The 19,542-nt window shown below is 37.8% G+C and overlaps 2 protein-coding genes and 1 pseudogene across 9 annotated transcripts in view; all 3 read left to right on the forward strand.

Annotated features, from left to right (window-relative positions):
• The first annotated feature begins 257 nt into the window (after positions 1-257).
• LOC105137064 (E3 SUMO-protein ligase SIZ1-like) lies at positions 258-10,166 on the forward strand. 6 transcript variants are annotated; one of them, XM_011042637.1, is made up of 20 exons: positions 258-432; positions 523-564; positions 936-1,016; positions 1,222-1,264; positions 1,554-1,632; positions 1,794-1,950; positions 2,214-2,338; positions 3,526-3,594; positions 3,938-4,025; positions 4,148-4,223; positions 4,967-5,040; positions 5,223-5,330; positions 5,699-5,854; positions 6,270-6,374; positions 6,459-6,539; positions 6,636-6,671; positions 6,707-7,853; positions 8,498-8,855; positions 9,484-9,553; positions 9,690-10,166. In XM_011042637.1, the coding sequence occupies exons 2-18, from the start codon at positions 535-537 to the stop codon at positions 8,644-8,646; spliced, it is 2,604 nt and encodes an 867-aa protein (XP_011040939.1). In that variant the 5' UTR covers positions 258-432; positions 523-534; the 3' UTR covers positions 8,647-8,855; positions 9,484-9,553; positions 9,690-10,166. The 6 variants fall into 6 exon arrangements, with proteins under 6 accessions (XP_011040939.1, XP_011040938.1, XP_011040941.1 ...); XM_011042636.1 differs by having other exon boundaries at positions 9,484-9,532; XM_011042639.1 differs by having other exon boundaries at positions 8,522-8,855; positions 9,484-9,532.
• A 1,223-nt stretch (positions 10,167-11,389) lies between these two features.
• On the forward strand, positions 11,390-14,617 carry LOC105137065 (26S proteasome non-ATPase regulatory subunit 11 homolog; annotated as a pseudogene).
• A 2,420-nt stretch (positions 14,618-17,037) lies between these two features.
• The window catches only part of LOC105137066 (elongation factor 1-alpha-like), a 12,624-nt gene continuing 10,119 nt past the window's right edge, over positions 17,038-19,542 (forward strand). Inside the window, exons 1-3 of one of the 3 annotated variants that reach the window (XM_011042643.1) lie at positions 17,039-17,146; positions 17,660-18,127; positions 18,256-19,173. In XM_011042643.1, the coding sequence (XP_011040945.1) occupies positions 17,666-18,127; positions 18,256-19,143 (1,350 nt within the window). In that variant the 5' untranslated portion in view covers positions 17,039-17,146; positions 17,660-17,665 and the 3' untranslated portion in view covers positions 19,144-19,173. Of the gene's footprint in view, positions 17,147-17,659; positions 18,128-18,255; positions 19,536-19,542 lie in introns of those variants that run through there. The other 2 variants (XM_011042642.1, XM_011042644.1) reach the window with 2 other exon arrangements.

Here is a 19,542-nt window from a genome sequence, read left to right on the forward strand (position 1 = left end):
GTACAATATTTGGCTGCCACGCCGAAAAGACACTGCCAACGTCAGCAGAATCCACGAAAATGTTTTTTTAATTTTTCTCGTACTCACAAACTCACAAATCCCGGCGAGCTGTCGCGCAGTCATTTGCGAACAAATTATGCACAAATCACATACCTCCACGCCACCCTCAGTCGCTACTCCTGCATGCAGCAAATCCCATCCCGGACTTATACCCCAACTCCAAAACATGATATTTATAAGCGTTTCAAATCCGCTCTTCTTGTATCCGGCCACCACCTGAACCATTTGTCACTGCAAATTGAAGACCAATCTCCTTCCTCTCCCTAACTCTAAACATTTTAAAGTCATCACCCTTTACCGATCACTAGACTAGAGACCCTAGCTTAGTATAATCAGTGCCAAGTTTCCTGTTCCTTTCAATTTCTAGTCAAGGTAAGTCAATTTGTTTTAACTATCCCTTTTTTTTTAATGATTTCATGGTTTGGGGGCTGAATTGTGAGGTTTTGTTGTTGTTTTTAAGAGTTTTTTGTGCCAATGGAGATGGATTCGATGGCTAGCTGCAAGGTAATTAGTAATTTACTAGTTTAGTATGATAATCACTGTGTTTGCTTTTTAGCTTGGATTAAGTGTGGTTTGTTTGAATGTTAATTTCGAGCTGACAAATATTTGTGATCGAAATGAATTTTATTTTGTTATTTTATACATGCGTGCGTGTATGTGTATGTGTGGATGTATGCATGCATGTATGTAAGTGTGCTAATTTTTAGCTTGGATTAAGTGTGGTTTGTTCGAATGTTAATTTCGAGCTGACAAATATTTTTGATCGAAATGAATTTTATTTTGCTATTTTATACATGCGGCGTGTATGTGTATGTGTGAATGCATGCATGCATGTATGTAAGTGTGCTCATGATGTTTATATGCTTAACTTGTAGGAAAAGTTGGCATATTTTAGAATTAAAGAGCTTAAGGAGATTTTATCCCTGTTGGGTCTTTCAAAGCAAGGGAAGAAGCAGGTATTCTGCTTTTCTCTTGTCAATTTTTTTTTTGCCTTTATTCTGTAACTGTTTGTGCAAAGATTTGCAGGCTTTTTATTCTATGAAAATTTTATTTTATCTCTAACTTGTTGGCTCAATAATTATGCATGGTCTCTCTCTTTCTTTTTCCCTGCATTTTTAATCACGATTGTTTTCTCTGGTATTTATTTTTCTTTCTGTGCAGGATCTAATGGACAGAGTTATAGGTTTGCTTTCGGACGATGAAAGTGAGTTACCATAGAATTTTGTTGTCTTCAATAGAATGTTATTGTTCACCTTTGGTACTGATAGTCAAGACCGGTGTCCATCAACAGGGGAATCAGCCTGTGGGTTTTGTCTTTTTTTTCTCCAGATGTGTTTTTTGTGCCTTTGTAGGAAATTGAATATTCCCTTCTACTGTCAAGAATTGGTTCTCTCTTGTTTAGAATCAAAGTCATAACTCTTTGTTTACATGCCTTGACAGAGTTTAACTCAACTTGATAAATGTTGCTATACATGGGTGAAAACTTTGTGCAGTTTGCTCTGCTCGCCGCTTAGCAAGGAAAAAACAGATTGGAAAGGAAGCTGTAGTGAAAATAATTGATGATGCTTACAGGTGCTTTTTTCTATTTTCATGTTATGTTCATGAAATCCTGACAGTTGTTCTGTAGCGTGTCTTCTAAAACTATATTTTACCCGTCTACTTACTGGAAAATAGTGCTGTTTCCCCTTATTTTTTGTTCACATGTTGTGTGTTAAACCAATTGTTTTACCCAGAAAAATGCAGTTAATGGATGCATCAGATTTAGCAGCCAGGGCTTCAAATGGCTTAGATATTATGAGTGTCACAGAAGAAGTTGAAGATTTCAATACACCAGGGAAGATGATTCGTTGTCCTTGTGGAAGTTCGCTGCCTACCGAGTTCATGATACAGGTCAGGTCAAACATAGTGGTCATATCCTATTCTTGGTTGGATGAATTGTGGAAGAACTCTGTAGTCATACTTCATTTTAGATTTAGTTCTTTGTTATTATCTTTGAGCTTTAGCAGGAAGAGAAAGTAACTCTGAAGTTGAATGTCTTACGCTTAACCTTAGGATTGGAGCATTTGCAATGCCCTGATTATTTTATTACTGCTTCCCTTGTAAAAGTGTGGAGTCTTGTTTCGAATTCTCACCGAGGCCTTTTCTATTTGCAGTGTATAGATTCAAAATGTCAAGTACAGCAACATATTAGTTGTGTCATTTTTACAGAGATCCCTATGGAGAGTGAACATCCACCTGTATTTTACTGTGAAACATGTCGAATTGAACGAGCAGATCCGTATGTATTTTATAGTCATTATTTTGTAGTCATATATGTATATTCCCAAGGAATCATGTCTAATTAGTCTGTTAATTACGGGCTTCATCATTTTTTCCTCTTATGCATGCTTAGTGTCTTCAAATATGTATGTACATGTAAATGACTTTGGGTCCACAGTGGTTGTTCTTCCCTATATTTGTTTTTCATAAGATCATGATTGTTCTGTATATTGATGTGACTTTGAACTCGTTATATTTAATTATTGCTTTCAACGTTTCTAAACTAAATAGTAGTTCTGAGATAGAAGGTGAAGTGAATATACTCTTTATTTTCACCTAGCAAAAAGTGTGTCCATTTTCACAGAACAAAATGGTATAATAAAACCAAAAAGGTATGCAAACTATTATTTCAAACATGTGTGCCTTTGCATATATTATCAGCTTTAAGCCAAGTGTTTGGATGTCACAGGACCGAGATTTGTTCAGGAGCTGTTTTCACTTGTGACATGATAATTCACCATGAGAAATTCCTCGTGGACCACTGATCTTCTTTTTGCGGGTCTTTGCATGTTCCACATGCATGTTAGTTTCATATAAATGTATATCTACAGAGGCACATTCACATGCATGTATGAATCTAAGTGATATAACCAAAAATGAGTATTGATTTGTGTGTTTTATGGCTGTTTTTTATTTGAGGATTTTAAAGAACTTCAACTTTAGAAGTGAGTCTAAACATCTGATACAAATATTTAGCAGTGGTGACTATAAAGAAAGAACATACTTTGAGTTGGTCAGAATGCCCATCAAACATGATTTTAATATTGTGCATTTCAGATTTAGTGTGAATGATTGTATTGGATATGCCAATGGACCTTGTTACTTTATATTAGTTTTTGGTTGTAGAATTGAGTTTGCTCAGTTGAGAAAATTAGAATGCAGCTAGTTTATATGCTTATTGAGTCAGTATTGACTGAAGTTCACTCGTCATGTTACCTCTTTCCAGCAATTGATGAAGTTGATCCTCATTTTATTTTTTGTTTGACCATACTGATTCCTTTGTAAGAATTGATGCATGACCATTATCCATAGGTGCTATGGATTAATGTTGATGATTCATGGTTGTTTCCAACCTTTTACTTTCGTTTTCTTTATATATGATTTACAAACAAAGGGTACTGCTATTTAACATTTTCCTGTGGACAGGTTCTGGGTTACTGTGGCACATTTATTATTTCCTGTGAAGTTACCGAGTTCAAATATTTCAATGGATGGGTGAGTTCCCTCCCTCCTTCCCTCTCCCCCAACAAGTTTAGAATAAAGTGCTGCATCCATGTAGAGGGATTGGTAATGGGGGGAATTTATGTTATCTAATCATTAATCAAAGAAACATTAGTGGGAAAATAATAGGAAGTTCACTTAAGCCTAGCACTTTACAAAAAGTAATGAGCCATGGAATTGATTTTATTAGCACTATCACCATAATTTTGCAATGCTGTTTTTTTTGTTGTGGCTCCTTTCTTTTCACATGCCAATTTTACCTCCCTTGTTTTCTTAGTTTATTCGTTCATGTGTTTTTGCAATCTATTATATTCTGATCTTTTTCAATGTTCTTCAGTAATAACACATTGCAGAATGTGGAAACAACATTTCAGTTGACAAGATCAGATCAACACCTACTAAAGAATTGTGAATATGACGCTCAGGTTGTTTTTATTTTTGAATGGTGCATTGATTTCAGAATGTTCACTATTGAAAAAAACAGGGTCGTGCATCCAGAGTTCTTTGCATACAGATAAATTTACACTCTGAAGCTATTTTCATGTAGGCTTGGTGCATGCTTCTCAACGATAAAGTTTTGTTTAGGATGCAGTGGCCTCTGCATGCAGATTTACAGGTTAATGGTATGCAAACTTGATCTTTTTCCATTATGCATTAATTGGCACACTAGCAGCTTCATGACCTTTCTCAGGTGTTATAGAATCATCTGTATGAGCTGAACAGTTTCTTTTGTTACACTAATTTATGCTGGCGAAACTTTGGTTAAGCATCAGGGCTGTCCTCAAGGCAGGCTTATAATGTTTAATAACTGAATAATGGCTAGGCTTTCCTTGGCCATGAAGTGGACGAATTGCATGGTGCTGTTGCTACCCATGAGGGTTCTCTCTTGGATAGAATCCTTAGACTAACTAGTGTTTTATCATAAACAATAACTGATAAATGTGGATGCATTACATGAGGAACTTATTATCGTGATAGGGTTTATCAGGCACAGCACCTTGGCTCAAACAATTAATTTTGGTTAGGTTAAGGTCATAAGGTGGCTAGTGAATGATTATGTATTTATTTAACAGAGAAGATTTAGTACCTTTCACTATAACTTGGTCTGCTAAGCTTGTTGCCTAAGGAACCCTTCAAAGGGTCTGATATTCACTATGCAAAAGAGGCCAAATAGGTGTTCTGGGATTGTTTGCTGAGTATGCCCATTGCTCGGACTCAAGCGAGTGGGTTTATTTTGTATTAATGTGCTGGCTGACAAGCCTATAGAGTTGATATCCAGAAGTCTTATATCTAGGATTTTGTTTTTGCCCGTCTTTCAAACAGCATGCAAAATCCCAGTTGACAATTCTACATTCTTTACATGCAGGTATGCCTGTGAGAACGCTTAATAGACCGGGATCACAATCTCTGGGTGCTAGTGGCCGTGATGATGGTGCCCTAGTGAGTCTGTTCCCTCTTCTCTTTTCATAAGATGATTTTAAGTGTTAATATCCTACACATCATTATTTGTGTCCTTTTTCTTATGTATCTTTGTATTTGATTAGATACAGTGCTAGAGTTAAATTCTTGCGTTCATTCATTACATGCATAATGGAACTTAACATTGTTGCTCCTGATATCAGATCAAATCATGCATTGGAGAGGGAATCAATAGAGTTTCTTTATCTGGATGTGATTCTCGTGCTTTCTGCTTCGGCATTAGACTCGTAAAGCGACAAACAGTTGAACAGGTATTCCCACCTTTCTTTCATATGATTTTCTTGTTGGGACAAATGAATTTCTCATCTCTTTGATCGCTATGTCCCTTTCTTTCATATGATTTTCTTGTTGGGGCAAATGAATTTCTCATCTCTTTGATCGCCATTAGAATCAATTTTGTTGGAACATTATATTACTGCCAGCTTTGTTTGCCTGCAAACAAATTATAGCAAACCGGTGGCTTAATAAAAATGTCTTCCTTAAGCTTCTTAATTTTGTGTTGGATATATTTGTTTGCACTCATCTGCTCTTCCTCTCACTCTTAGATCCATTGAAACACTGTGTTCTGAGTTATATGTCACTAAATGATTTTCCTCTACTGGCCAATTTACTACCAAAGGTTCTCAACCTGATTCCTAAAGATGGTGAGCCTTTTGAAGATGCACTTGCTCGTGTTTGTCGTTGCATTGGTGGTGGGATGGGTCCCTCAAACGAAGATAGTGATAGTGATCTGGAGGTGATTGCAGAAGCAATTACCGTTAATCTCCGCTGTCCTGTGAGTAAAGACTTGTCTTTTCTGTATTTCTGTTCCTCAATGTATTTAGCACATGCCATGAAGTTTCATTTGGCCATGATGTGGATACTTTTTGTGATTATTTGCAGAAGATTCATTTGTCTTTTGATCTAGCATAATTCCAAGGGTGGGTATCTGGTGCATTCTTTGTGCATCATGATGTTTGTGTTTTGGTAGGATAACAATTGTTTATAAAAAGTCCTAATATCTTTTTCTGCCTTATCCATTCTTAACATGTCGTTATAGTTTGTAAATATGGCACACACAATTGGTTCAATGGGAAGACCATTTCTATTAAAATTGGTGATTGAGAATAACATACATTTCATTGTACTTTTTTTTCTTGCGGTTTGGGGTTCATCAGTATTTTTTTTTACTGAACTTGTCTATATGGTAGATGAGTGGCTCTAGAATGAAGATTGCTGGCAGATTTAAACCTTGTGCTCACATGGGCTGTTTTGATCTTGAAACTTTTGTGAAACTAAATCAACGCTCGCGCAAGGCAAGTTATCTATCATAATGATTGGTGCTTTGTATTTAATTCACAAGGTTATACATCTAAGTAAGAAGTGTTCTGCAATTGCAGTGGCAGTGTCCCATTTGTCTTAAAAACTACTCCTTGGAGGATATTGTCATTGATCCTTACTTCAACCGCATTACGACAATGGTAGTTCCTACACTTAATATCTTAAATTTTTTTGTACTAGTTAAATCGCCATCAAAAGATTAACAAGAGCAAATGTATGTATGCTTATTGGTATAGATGGGTCATTGTGAAGAAGACATAACTGAGATTGAGGTGAAACCTGATGGTTCCTGGACTGCAAGATTGAGGTGAAGCCTGATGGTTCCTGGACTGTGAAGACCAAAGTTGAGATTGGTGATCTTGGGCAATGGCATTTTCCTGATGGTTCTCTTTGTGCTTTTATGGATGAAGTTACTTCCTGTTATGAAATTTCAAGGCAGATTGAGAAGGTAGATGGCTTGAAAGCACATGGTAGTCCTGAAATCGTAATTAAGAGTAATCTCGGTGGAATGATGCAAGGAAGAAAACATCAGCTTGCCTCTTGTTCCTCGAAGAATCAAATCGAGGGAAACTTTGTGAATCAGGAGCAAAGGACAAAAACAATGAGCAGTAGCACCACTGGAAGTAGCAAATACGAAGAGGACCCAAGTATAAACCAGGATTACAGTGGGCATGTTGAAATATCTCCCAGTAATGTCAATGATATCAACTCTATTTGTCATTATTTTGACCCAACACTTGCAATAAACAATGGTAGTTTTGTGCCATCAGGGAATGTTGACATCATTGTTCTTAGCGATTCTGATGAAGAGATTGTCAATTTAGTTCCTCCTGAAACCGTCTATGATACTTGCCCAGTAGATGGGAGTTGTTCTTCATTGGTTGCCAATCCTGGAATAGCAGACTCATACTTGGAAGATATAGCACTTGATGTAGGTGCTGATTCTTGTTTTGATCTCTTTGATACAGGTGTGAATGATGTTGGGATGTCCAGCTGGTCCTATTCTTCTGGTACTCAAGCTGGTGCCCATTTCCAACTGTTTAATACAGACTCAGATGTATCAGATGCTTTTATTGATCTGGAGCATTCTTCCATTAGTTGTGCTGCTCCAATGAATGGTAGCATATTGGCATCAACACCAACTATAACTTCTGGTGGTGAATTCCCAGATTCTTTGGCCTGTGATTCCAATGTTGATATGGATGTTGGCTTGGTTGATAATCCAATGAGATTTGTTAGTGAGGACCCCTCATTACAAACATTTCTCCCAACTCAACATGTGCAGCCTGACTTGGTACGCCAGCCTCCTGTATCTACTCCTGTCCCTACTGAGGATTGGATTTCCCTTAGGCTTGGCAGCACCAATAAGAGTTTTGGCGGTCACACCATGGATCGACCGCACCGTGCTGCCAGAGATGGGGTAGATTTGAGGAACCAGTTAGGATTAAATCAAGGTGCTTGATTGATATTCTTACTTTGTTTTAAGCAATAATTTAGACTAGATGGTAATGCCATTGCTTTATATTCCAACTGATTAAAATCCCTGTTAAATTTCCGACATTTCAGAATTTCTATAATTTTCTCTTTTACAAGTTTGTTTCAAAGATGTATCTTAGAGGGCTAGATGATTATGGGATCAAGAAAAACTTATCTTTGATTTCTTTAGGGTCCTGAATTGGTATCTATGCCAATTTGTTAAATCATAATTGAATGGGACAATTCAAAAGTGCTCACATGGGGATTCTCATCGCCCTTGTTTTTTTTTCTTTTTTGGCAATGATATTGTTAACATATTTTAAGTAAGATCAGGTCATGGGATCTCATGTGGTGCCATATCTGCTATCAAGCTTTTTCTTGAAGTTTCATGAGTGATCATTAACTAGACTTTTAAAACCAGTTACTAATATATGAACTTGATCACTTTCTCCTCTTGTAGATGCATTTTGGTCTAAATCAGGATTATGGCAACAGTTATGTCAACTTCGTGCATGCTATATAATTTTGTGAGCTATAATGTAGATGCTTTTGTTTTGTGGTTGTGTGCACGGTCACACGCACATGTATGTTAGATCATTAATCATTTCTGGTTTATGGTAAGGTGTTGACTTTGGGGCCTTTGCAGCTACTTCAGTTGCAGCTCTAAATGATGAAGCTAGGTCTAATGGGAAATATAACAAGAAAATTTCAGATGGCCCTTTCTCATTTCCTCGCCAGCCACGGTCGGTGAGACGTGTTTATTCTCAATAGATGTTGACCAACAAGAAGGCTTGGACTTTGTTTGATTCATCTGGAAGGCTAATAGCTGCCAACACGATTCTCCTTATTTGTGTCATTTAGTCTTTTTTCTAGAGAAGGAAGCAAGTAATTTTTTTCTAGCATGTGCATGTGAAGCCTATTGGATTGACACTGACGTGCCACGTGATTTTACAGCAGTAACGGATCTGCTTTATTTAATGGTGAGTGTTAATCATATATTTACCATTTTAAATATCGATGTTGACTGATGCATCATGACTTTTGGCTTCTATATTTTATACGCACGTGCCTCTGTGTATGTTAATATGCGAACTCGTGTGATGTGTAGGTGTTGTAAGCTTAATATTGGGTCAAAGTATTATACTTCATAGATACTAAAATAAAATATCTGTAATGCTAGGTAAAAGATTTTACAATAGAATGGCTAATATAGCCAAAGAAAAATTGATTATGAGAATTTTGAAATGGAGTGTGCTTCCATTTATTTATTGTTCTTTTACTAGAATTTCTGGCTTTCCATGTTATCTTTCAGCTGCAGTCCTTTGATGATAACCTTGTCTAAAGATGAATAGAATATTGACATTTTGATAAAATGATTGAAGCTCGAGGCACGGCATAGTTACGCATCTGACAACCAGCAATAGTTGTGAAATTGTATTGAATAAGAAACCTTTATATGATGGGATTGAATCTGTTGCTAGTGCTAACAGAATAGTTTGGATGCTTATTAATGTGCCTACTGTCTTTGATAGACTTGTAAAAAAAAGAAGTTTATACAGAGCATCTAATGCTATCCATCCCCTGCCCCCCTTCTCTCTCTGCTTTTAGGTACCCTATTTTGATCCATTATCAAATCGTGGCACCGAAGATTTGTCAGGTCAGACACTATCTTGTCTTTGTGAGTTCTTTAACTGCTATTATCAGTCTGAAAACGGGAATGAAAATTGCTTGTCTTTCGGTGTTTGTTAATCTTAGACATTATTGGCAGCCTTCTTTGACAGAAAAAGTAAAACAATAAATCTGCTCTCTTTCAGGGAGTTACAGAAAGCTGGAGAAATTTGCTTATATTCTCTGTTTGTGGCTACCAGTGAAGCCATGGGATAAGACAGGATGATGAGTGATGAGGGGAAAACATTTATTGCTGTACCATGTTGATAGGGTGAAAAAATGGGATAGAAGTTGTGCTGCAAAAAACTTATATTGATCTCCAGATGAATGTGGAAGGAGATGAATAACCAGCAGAAAGTGGGGCAGATTGCCATATTTGGGAACTGCGACGTTGTAATACTGGTTAAATTGGTTAAATTCATCTGGAAGGCATGCAATATGATTCTAGGTTATCACCGAACCCAGCAGTAAGCAAGCAGACTGCATTGAAGAGGCCGGTTCATTGCATGGCTAACACGTGTTTTTTCTTTTTTTTTGGGTGAGAAGTCAGTTGTAGGCTTGTATGGGATTTGGCCGGAGGAAGCCAGTGGCCCTTAATAAGATTTGTGGGAGTTTTGTTCTAACATCTTACCTCGGGGCTGCTTTGATTAGTGAATTTTGCTGTCATGGATATTTATCAGATCATCAAATTTAAATCGTTTGTTTGATAAAAAATACAGACAAGTCGGGCATTCAGATGTTATTTCTCTGGTAGTTTTGAGGTTGAGCACGGAGAGATGGCAAAAGGGGTTTAATACCAGCCTTTGCCGTGCAAAAAGAAACACACACACACACACATATTTATATTGGTAGATTCAAGGTGGTGAATTATGCAACGTCCATGATTCAGCTATTTTCTTCATCACATGACGATGCGTGTGAAATGAACATCGGCGCAGATGGATATTATGAAATGCTATAGGCTGACCAATGACATGTATAGCTGGAGTGTTCTTCTAACCTTCTCTTAAATAGCTGAATTTTGGGCAAGATAAAATTGTAGAGCATCTTCTCGGAGCCACCAGCTTTAGATGACCATCTAGGTTGGTTTGTGTTATTTTTCGGGATGTTCGGTCTGTGTTTGATTGTTGCGATGGCATGCCTATGTGCTGCAGAACAATCTTTGTAGCTGCCGATACGATTTCGAAGCTTATTTTTCTCTCTGCAGTGTCTGGTTTTCCGAACAGCAGTAATTTGTCCATGCGACTGAATTTGACCGGGATGGGGGAGTGCCCTGGAGGTTTTCTCGGTTAATCAGTGCAGCTGTTAAGAAAAATAGAAAAGATAAAATTTGCATACGCAACATGGGCGTCGTGCTAGTAATAACAAAAAAGAGAGGGAGAACCTAAAAGTATAAATATAATATTTATTTTGTTAATTACCGTTGTCTGATTAAAATTTTGTTATTTTTTTTACTTATTAACCGAAGATTTGTTATATGCGTTTCGGTTTTAATGCTGATTTTAAGTGTGAAGTTGTTGTTAGTGCCTTGAATGGTTTTAATGCTGATTTTAAGTGTGAAGTAGTTTGTTGTTAGTGCCTTGAGTAACTATGCACAAATAGAAGGGCCTCATAAAAAAAAAATTGATGGAGGACCACATTAAATAAATTAAGTAAATAGAGGGACACTTGAGCTTGTACACCCGGTTTTTATATATTCTCAAATTATTGCAATTTGCTCGTGTTGAAAACGAATCGGAACCTCTTATTTACAACGGGCCTTAAAAATTCTTGGGCTTCAGGTCCAAGTACAGCTGAAGAGTTTGCCCACGCAACAAGTCATCCCAAATAAAGGGGCACACAATAAAACATCGGAGACTTCACTTTGCTTCACCCCCTTCCCACCTCTTCAACACAGGCAGGAAAAGCAGACGGACGCGATCTACTCCAGCAGCAAGCTCGGTCTCTTCTGTTCACAGGTACGTTCCACTTCTTACAATCCACGTGGGTTCTCTCTTTGCATCAATCATTTCAATCTATGAACTTTTTCTTGCTGTATCTCTGATTTTTTGCACGAATTAGGTTACCTTCTAAATGTGGCCCGGATGAAGATTAAACTTTTTTTTCAGAGTAGTTTCGTATTTTCATTGGCTATCTGTGTTTTTGGATCTGCATCAAAACTGTTAATATTTTTGTTTTTTCGGAACAGGGGCTTGGTTTCAGTATTAATTGATGACAGTTTTGTGTTGATTAGACACTGACAGTTTAAGTGTGCCTCTAGTTAGCTTAACGCTGCCAGTGGTAGTACTTGGCTCAACCTAACCAGTCTGCTAGACATATGCGGTGTTTTTTGCTCCTTTGGCATCTCTGCTGAGTACGATTTGAATGTAGGGCTTTAGTCATGACCTGTTAGGGGGTTGAGTGCGTTGATTATTACAGACTGGAATTTTAAGTTGGTTGATTAATTAAGTTGGTATTTGTCGAACTGTTGGGGGAACTAGGGTTCGGTTGGTTAAAGCCTGTATGTGAGATTCGTCTGTAGGGGGGCATGTAGTGCATAATTTGAGGTTTCATTTAGGATTGATGGAAAACAGAGTGGAGGGAGAAAAAATAAATGTCAGGAAGTGATTGAGCTTCCCTTTAATGCTTGCTTTATGATTTTATTAAAAGTAGGTAACATGGCACATTCATTGCCACACATTCTCACATCTGGAAAACCTAGCCACTACATAAGGAGAGAAACTACTGTTGCATGTCTCCCTTAATGAGAAGCTGCAAATTTAGAATTAGTGAAAACATGATAAAAAAGTGATTTCCACCATCCCATCATGCTGGGGCATAATTGCTGTATGGTTTTATGTGGGTCCTATTTTTTTTCGTTGAGTTGTTTAAACTGCTTTTAAATTGCAAGTTTGATAGCCATGTGTGTATCATCTTAAGCACTTTAACTCCAACAGTATCATCTGCTACTCATCTCTTGGAATGCTGTGCTATCCTCATATGCCCCTAGGTATGGAATAGAAACAGCCTCATTGAACATGAATTTTTATTTCCCTGGAAATACTGCCAACCATCCTAGTTTCTAAGCTAGTTAGTCTATCTGTTTCTCTATATTGTTTTTGGTAGCCTAATTGAGAAAACCTCCTAGTATAATTTGTGTAGAATTATATGAATACTTTGTCTAAAAAAGCCAAAGATAATGTAAGACAATAATTAAGGATTCCATATAAAAGAAACTAAGGATACTAATTTGATAAATTTTGATACCCATTGAGTGTTAAAAATTGGCTGCTTAAGATCAGTGGTTTTTAAAAATAATGATTTCGTGATTTTGTTGGTTTTTTTCTCTTTTTTGTGGCATGAAATGGTGTTGTGAGCTCTGATGTTATTGGTTGTAATGGAGACAATAATCAGAATCTGGTGCAGCAAAAGGTCTTTACACTACTATGTTGTTGGTATAGGTAGCTACTGCCAGGAATCTTTCCTTTGTATTCACTATGTGTTGTTGTCTAGACTCTAGATGGATGTCTTGCAAGCAGTTCTTCTTGGGGCATATGCACACTTTTATTCTTTACCATCATTTTTTCATTGCTCGACACAAGGGCACATATCAAATGAATTTTCATTTTGCAGGACTTTGATATTTCAAAACATTAGCCATGTCAACCTCGCATCTCCCTGCAACTACGGATTCAATTGCTCAGGCTTTAGAGGCGAAAAATCCATCTGAATCCATCTCAATCTTTTACCGCATACTAGAGAGCCCATCATCTTCTCCTGAATCCCTCAGGATTAAGGAACAGTCCATCACGAATCTCTCAGATCTTCTTAGACAGGAGAACCGGGCTGAGGAGCTTCGAAGCCTTCTGACCCAGTTGAGGCCCTTTTTTGCATTGATTCCCAAGGCAAAAACTGCAAAAATTGTTCGTGGGATAATTGATGCAGTAGCTAAAATACCAGGCACTTCTGATCTCCAGATTTCTCTGTGCAAAGAGATGGTGCAGTGGACCCGTGCTGAGAAGCGAACTTTTCTTCGGCAGCGAGTTGAAGCAAGACTGGCAGCCCTTTTGATGGAAAGTAAAGAGTATTCAGAAGCATTAAACCTGCTTTCTGGCCTGATCAAGGAGGTGAGAAGATTGGATGACAAGCTTCTTCTTGTGGACATAGACTTGCTGGAGAGTAAGCTCCACTTTTCTCTAAGAAACCTCCCTAAAGCCAAGGCTGCACTAACAGCAGCAAGAACAGCAGCCAATGCAATTTATGTGCCTCCAGCTCAACAGGGTACTATAGATTTGCAGAGCGGGATCCTTCATGCAGAAGAGAAGGATTACAAAACTGGTTACAGCTACTTCTTCGAGGCATTTGAAGCTTTCAATGCTCTTGAAGATCCCCGAGCAGTATTTAGCCTCAAGTATATGCTGTTGTGCAAAATAATGGTTAACCAAGCCGATGAAGTTGGAGTCAAGCTGATGATGTTGCAGGAATAATATCATCCAAAGCAGGGCTACGGTATGTGGGTCCTGAGCTGGATGCAATGAAAGCTGTTGCTGATGCTCATTCGAAACGCTCCTTAAAGCTCTTTGAGACTGCACTTCGGGATTTTAAAGCCCAACTAGAGGAAGACCCAATTGTTCATCGGCATCTCTCATCCCTATATGACACTCTACTAGAGCAGAACCTTTGCAGGTTGATCGAGCCATTCTCAAGGGTTGAGATTGCTCACATTGCAGATCTGATTGAACTGCCCATAGATCACGTGGAAAAGAAACTATCTCAGATGATTCTGGATAAAAAATTTGCTGGGACGTTAGACCAAGGTGCTGGATGCCTCGTCATTTTTGATGATCCAAAAACAGATGCGATCTACCCAGCTACGTTGGAGACCATTTCCAATGTTGGCAAGGTTGTTGATAGCCTCTACGTGAGGTCCGCCAAGATTATGGCTTAAGGTTCAAGATGTAGAGGCGGCTGTTTAGCTGCTGCTTGCACCCTTCAAAAGAACTGTGTTTTGTTGCGGAAATGTGTTTATCTTTTCTTCAATTAATTTAACTTAATGTTTCGTATGGGAGTACATTTATATCCACCGAGTTTGAGAGCCTTTTTCCCCCCCTCGCCTTGCTACGAACTGAGTCATGCAATTGAAGGGGAGATGTTGACTGGGGTTGTCTTCACCAGCAGAAAGTTCATGACTTCATTGCTACGGGGTAGTGGAGGGACGTCCACGTAATTGATTTACGAGATAAAAAGGGTTATGACTCAAAGTAAAACATCTTTGTATTTGCTAGTCAACATGGACCGGCAATGGATACACGTGTCTATATGACGAATTGATAATGCTTTGAATTGTCGGTGCAATCAATGGCTCTCTTGATCGGGGCTTCACCGCTGTGACACTGTATGATAACAAGAACGATCCAAGTTGAGGGGTCAAAAATGGAGGTTTTAAATAGTTTGAATAGGCAGAATGAAAACATTTAGCATGTAAAATTGATTGTTGTCCATCACCTCATTTAGGTAGTGCTTGTAATGCTGGATAATATTGATTAGGTAAATAATTGTTTTGTTTTGTTTTTGGTGTATTTTGGATTAGATTAATTAATTTGCTTTTTTTTTTAATTTTTGTTTGCCAGGTACTAGAAGTGATTTAGTCAACTCAAGGTCTAGATCATCATGAGTTAAAAAAAAATAGAGTCTAAATAAATAGAGGAATAATTAATCTGATTTGATACAGTTAAAATAAAACAAAATAAAACATTAATTTTTATAAAATAAAATAAGAATCTTTCATTAACTTTTTCTATTTTTTTTCAAAACAAGATTGTTTTAATTTTTTTTTAAATTTAAATCAACCTGAGTTGACCTTTTTAAATCGTGTCATGAGCTTTATCTCATGTTGATTATTGAGTTAGATCTTAAAATTACAATAATAATTATTTTTATTTTTGCATTGTTTTGAGTTAGCCTAAGTTGATTATCTCAGTGCATGGTTTGAGCCTTGTCTTAATTTGATCTTTTAATTGAATTCTAGAACTATGACAATAAAGATTTTTATCATTACATTGATTGGGTCAATCGTTAACCTGGCTTATAACTTGAGTTTAATCTTAGGTTGACCTTCAAGTAAGAGTTTTAAAATTATAATAATTATTATTTTTATTCTTATGTTGATCAAATCAATAATCTACCGTGATCTAATTTCAAATTGATTCTCGAGTCAGGTTTTAAAACTATAACATTAATTATTTTTATCCTTACACAAACCTCGGCCAATGATTAACCTAACATGTAACTCAAGCCCGACATCGGATAGACCTCCAAATTATTTTTTAAAAACTATGATAATAATTATTTTTATCTTTACACCAGCTTACGTTAATGGTCAACTTGATATGTGACCCAAACCTAGCCCGAGATTGACTCTCAAGTCAAATTTAAAATTATAATAATAACTACTTTAATTCTTGTATTGATCAGGTTTAATGGTTAACCTAGCTTATAATCCTGAATTGTTTTTAAAGCTATAATAACTAATTCTATCATTTTATTAACTCGGTTAATAGTCTCAACCCGCGATCTAAACCAGGTTTTGAGTTGAGTTTTAAAACTATAATGATAATTATTTTTATTTTTATATTAATTATAGTAATGATTAACCCGGATCGTGATCATAGTTTTGCCCCTAATTAAAATTTAACACTGTAACAACAATTATTTTTATTCTTAGATTAATAGGGATCGACTAAATTAATCTTTACACGGGTGATTAGATAAATTGGTTATATCTCTTTTAGTTGGACAAAAATTCTTTATTAGATCAATTTATAAAAAAAATATTTTTTATATTATCCAAAAATACACTAAACAACTTCACAGCAAAATTATTTTGTTTAGTCTACCAAACAATATCTTATTTACAGTGATGAAGCACGGAATTTGGATTTTACTACAAACCCATGAGGTTGGACAACATAGCAATTAGTATAGAGTTTTCAACCCGAAATCATATGATTAATTCAGTTAATTACATATTTATCGTGGATTTAACGGTTGTAAATATTTTTAACTCAACCTTGGAAGCCACGAAAGATTCGAAAATTTGAAGAAAGATAGACAAGAGAATGAAGCTTAAAGGCTTTCCTGACCCAAAAAGGCCCAATGGACCAAGTTATTTTTCAACCTAGCAAGTAAGTCTAGCCCATAAAAAATAAAATCCCACATCAAGTCCGGAACAGAACAGCTGGCCTGTTGTCTGCCTTTGGCAGCAAGTCTCTCTCTAATTTTTCACCACGACACGACACGACACCCTATCAAATCCTTAAACTGGAAAGTGGACTCAAGCACTCTCACGCATTTCCATAGCGCGTGAAACAAAACCGAGGCAATGATTAACTTGCGAAATATAAACGTGCATTTCTGCGTCTCGGATATGACTTCGTTGAAAAAGCACCGTGAGGATATTTTAGGGATTCCAAATGAAAAGCGAGGACATTTTGGGATTTAAAACTATAACATTAGTAATATAAATACCACAAACCCTACCCTGCTCCCCTCACCCCTTCCTTTGGTTCTTTTTGCCTATCATATCTTCTTCCGCGGCTAGGGTTTAATCAAAAACTCTCTCCAGGTAGGATTCTTCGATCCCTTTCACCTATCTGTTTCCTATTATAGTTTTCGTAAGAATTGCATTATCATTACTTGTTGATTACTGTCTTTTTATTAAGATTTATGTTGATTTCTTAATTTATGTCTTCCTATTATGTGTTTCTCGGTTTCAGTGTTGAGTTCTAAGTTTGAAACTTCGTGGACAGTCCCTTTTTAATCCTTATTTGAACTATTCTTGTTGCATGAGATTTTTTCTTGTTTGATAGATATATAGATCTAAGAAATGAATCGCCGTGATTATGATCTTTAGTGAGAGAAATATCCCTTGATTTTGGTTTATTTCGTTTTCCTCGATTGTTATTTAGATCCATTAATTTGGTGAAATTCTGGTTTCTGGTCTTCTTGTTCTAACTCTGTATATGTTTTTCCATATTTATTTTATTATTGGTTTGGGCTCTTAGTGCCTTGTTGATTTAATTTTGTTGTTGATTTTATGGTGCCTTCTTGTTTAACGTTTCTATTTTATGTATAATAGTTCATAATGGGTAAAGAGAAGTCGCACATCAACATCGTGGTCATCGGCCATGTCGACTCTGGAAAGTCGACCACCACTGGTCACTTGATCTACAAGCTTGGAGGTATTGACAAGCGTGTCATCGAGAGGTTCGAGAAGGAAGCTGCTGAGATGAACAAGAGGTCATTCAAGTATGCCTGGGTGCTGGACAAGCTCAAGGCTGAGCGCGAGCGTGGAATCACCATTGATATTGCCTTGTGGAAGTTTGAGACCACCAAGTACTACTGCACTGTCATTGATGCCCCTGGACATCGTGACTTTATCAAGAACATGATTACCGGGACTTCCCAGGCTGACTGTGCCGTGCTTATCATTGATTCCACCACTGGTGGTTTCGAAGCTGGTATCTCGAAGGATGGCCAGACCCGTGAGCACGCTCTTCTTGCTTTTACCCTGGGTGTGAAGCAAATGATCTGCTGTTGCAACAAGGTATATTTATTTTTTCTTCCTTCAAGTTAACTGTGTGGTTAATATTTCGTTGAATTCTTTCCTGTTGCATGTTTGTAGTAAGTTGTTTTTTGCTTTCTACTGATGTTTGCTGGTTCTTTTTGGAAAAGATGGATGCCACCACTCCAAAATACTCCAAGGCAAGGTATGATGAAATTGTCAAGGAAGTGTCATCCTACTTGAAGAAGGTCGGTTACAACCCCGACAAGATTCCCTTTGTCCCCATCTCTGGATTTGAGGGTGACAACATGATTGAGAGGTCCACCAACCTTGACTGGTACAAGGGCCCAACACTCCTGGATGCCCTCGACCAGATCCAGGAGCCAAAGAGGCCCTCAGACAAGCCCCTCCGTCTCCCACTCCAGGACGTGTACAAGATCGGTGGTATCGGAACTGTCCCAGTGGGTCGTGTTGAAACTGGTTTCATCAAGCCCGGCATGGTTGTCACATTCGGTCCAACTGGACTGACTACTGAAGTCAAGTCTGTTGAGATGCACCACGAGGCTCTGCAAGAGGCCCTTCCCGGTGACAACGTGGGGTTCAATGTTAAGAATGTTGCTGTTAAGGATCTGAAGCGTGGTTTTGTTGCCTCAAACTCCAAGGACGATCCTGCCAGGGAAGCTGCCAACTTCACCTCCCAAGTTATCATCATGAACCATCCTGGACAGATCGGAAACGGTTATGCTCCAGTCCTTGACTGCCACACCTCTCACATTGCTGTGAAGTTTGCTGAGATCCTCACCAAGATTGACAGGCGGTCTGGTAAGGAACTGGAGAAGGAGCCCAAGTTCCTGAAGAACGGTGATGCTGGTATGATTAAGATGATTCCCACCAAGCCCATGGTGGTGGAGACTTTCTCAGAGTATCCTCCACTTGGTCGTTTTGCTGTGAGGGACATGCGCCAGACCGTTGCTGTGGGTGTGATCAAGAGCGTGGAGAAGAAGGATCCCTCTGGTGCCAAGGTGACCAAATCTGCTGCCAAGAAGGGTGGCAAGTGAACCGAGCAGGTTGATGCTATTGAAAGCTATTTTAAAAATAATGTCTTGCTTTTTATTGGTTGTCTATCCCATGGACGTCCATCTTTGTGTCATGAGACTTTTAGTTTTATGTGGTCACCATCATCACAAGGCTGTTCACAGAACTGGGTTCTTGATCGGCGGTGGCGTGATTCAAGGCTTGACGTTCTTTCTGCAGTCAGGTTCTGCTTTCATTTGTGCTGGCTTCTCCAAAATTTAGATGTTGGTGATGTTTCTAGTTTCATGAAGAGCTCTTATTTTAATTTTAATGTCTAGTTATCGGACTCAGGGAACTTTCGGAAGACGTGTTGTGTTTAATCTGAAATTTCATGTCAAAACTCGTTATCAGTCAGTACATCTTTTATTTCGCGTTATTCCTTT

This window comes from Populus euphratica, unplaced genomic scaffold, assembly GCF_000495115.2.
Source record: "Populus euphratica unplaced genomic scaffold, PopEup_1.0 scaffold63.1, whole genome shotgun sequence".
Taxonomy (NCBI): domain Eukaryota; kingdom Viridiplantae; phylum Streptophyta; class Magnoliopsida; order Malpighiales; family Salicaceae; genus Populus; species Populus euphratica.

Excerpts from the sequence above, each read along its gene's own strand:
- LOC105137064 (XM_011042637.1), top strand. The coding sequence starts at position 535 with ATGGAGATGGATTCGATGGCTAGCTGCAAG. Across the intron at positions 3,595-3,937 it reads TCAAATATTTCAATGGATGG|TAATAACACATTGCAGAATG; the intron begins GTGAGTTCCCTC and ends AATGTTCTTCAG. Across the intron at positions 4,224-4,966 it reads TGCAGATTTACAGGTTAATG|GTATGCCTGTGAGAACGCTT; the intron begins GTATGCAAACTT and ends CTTTACATGCAG.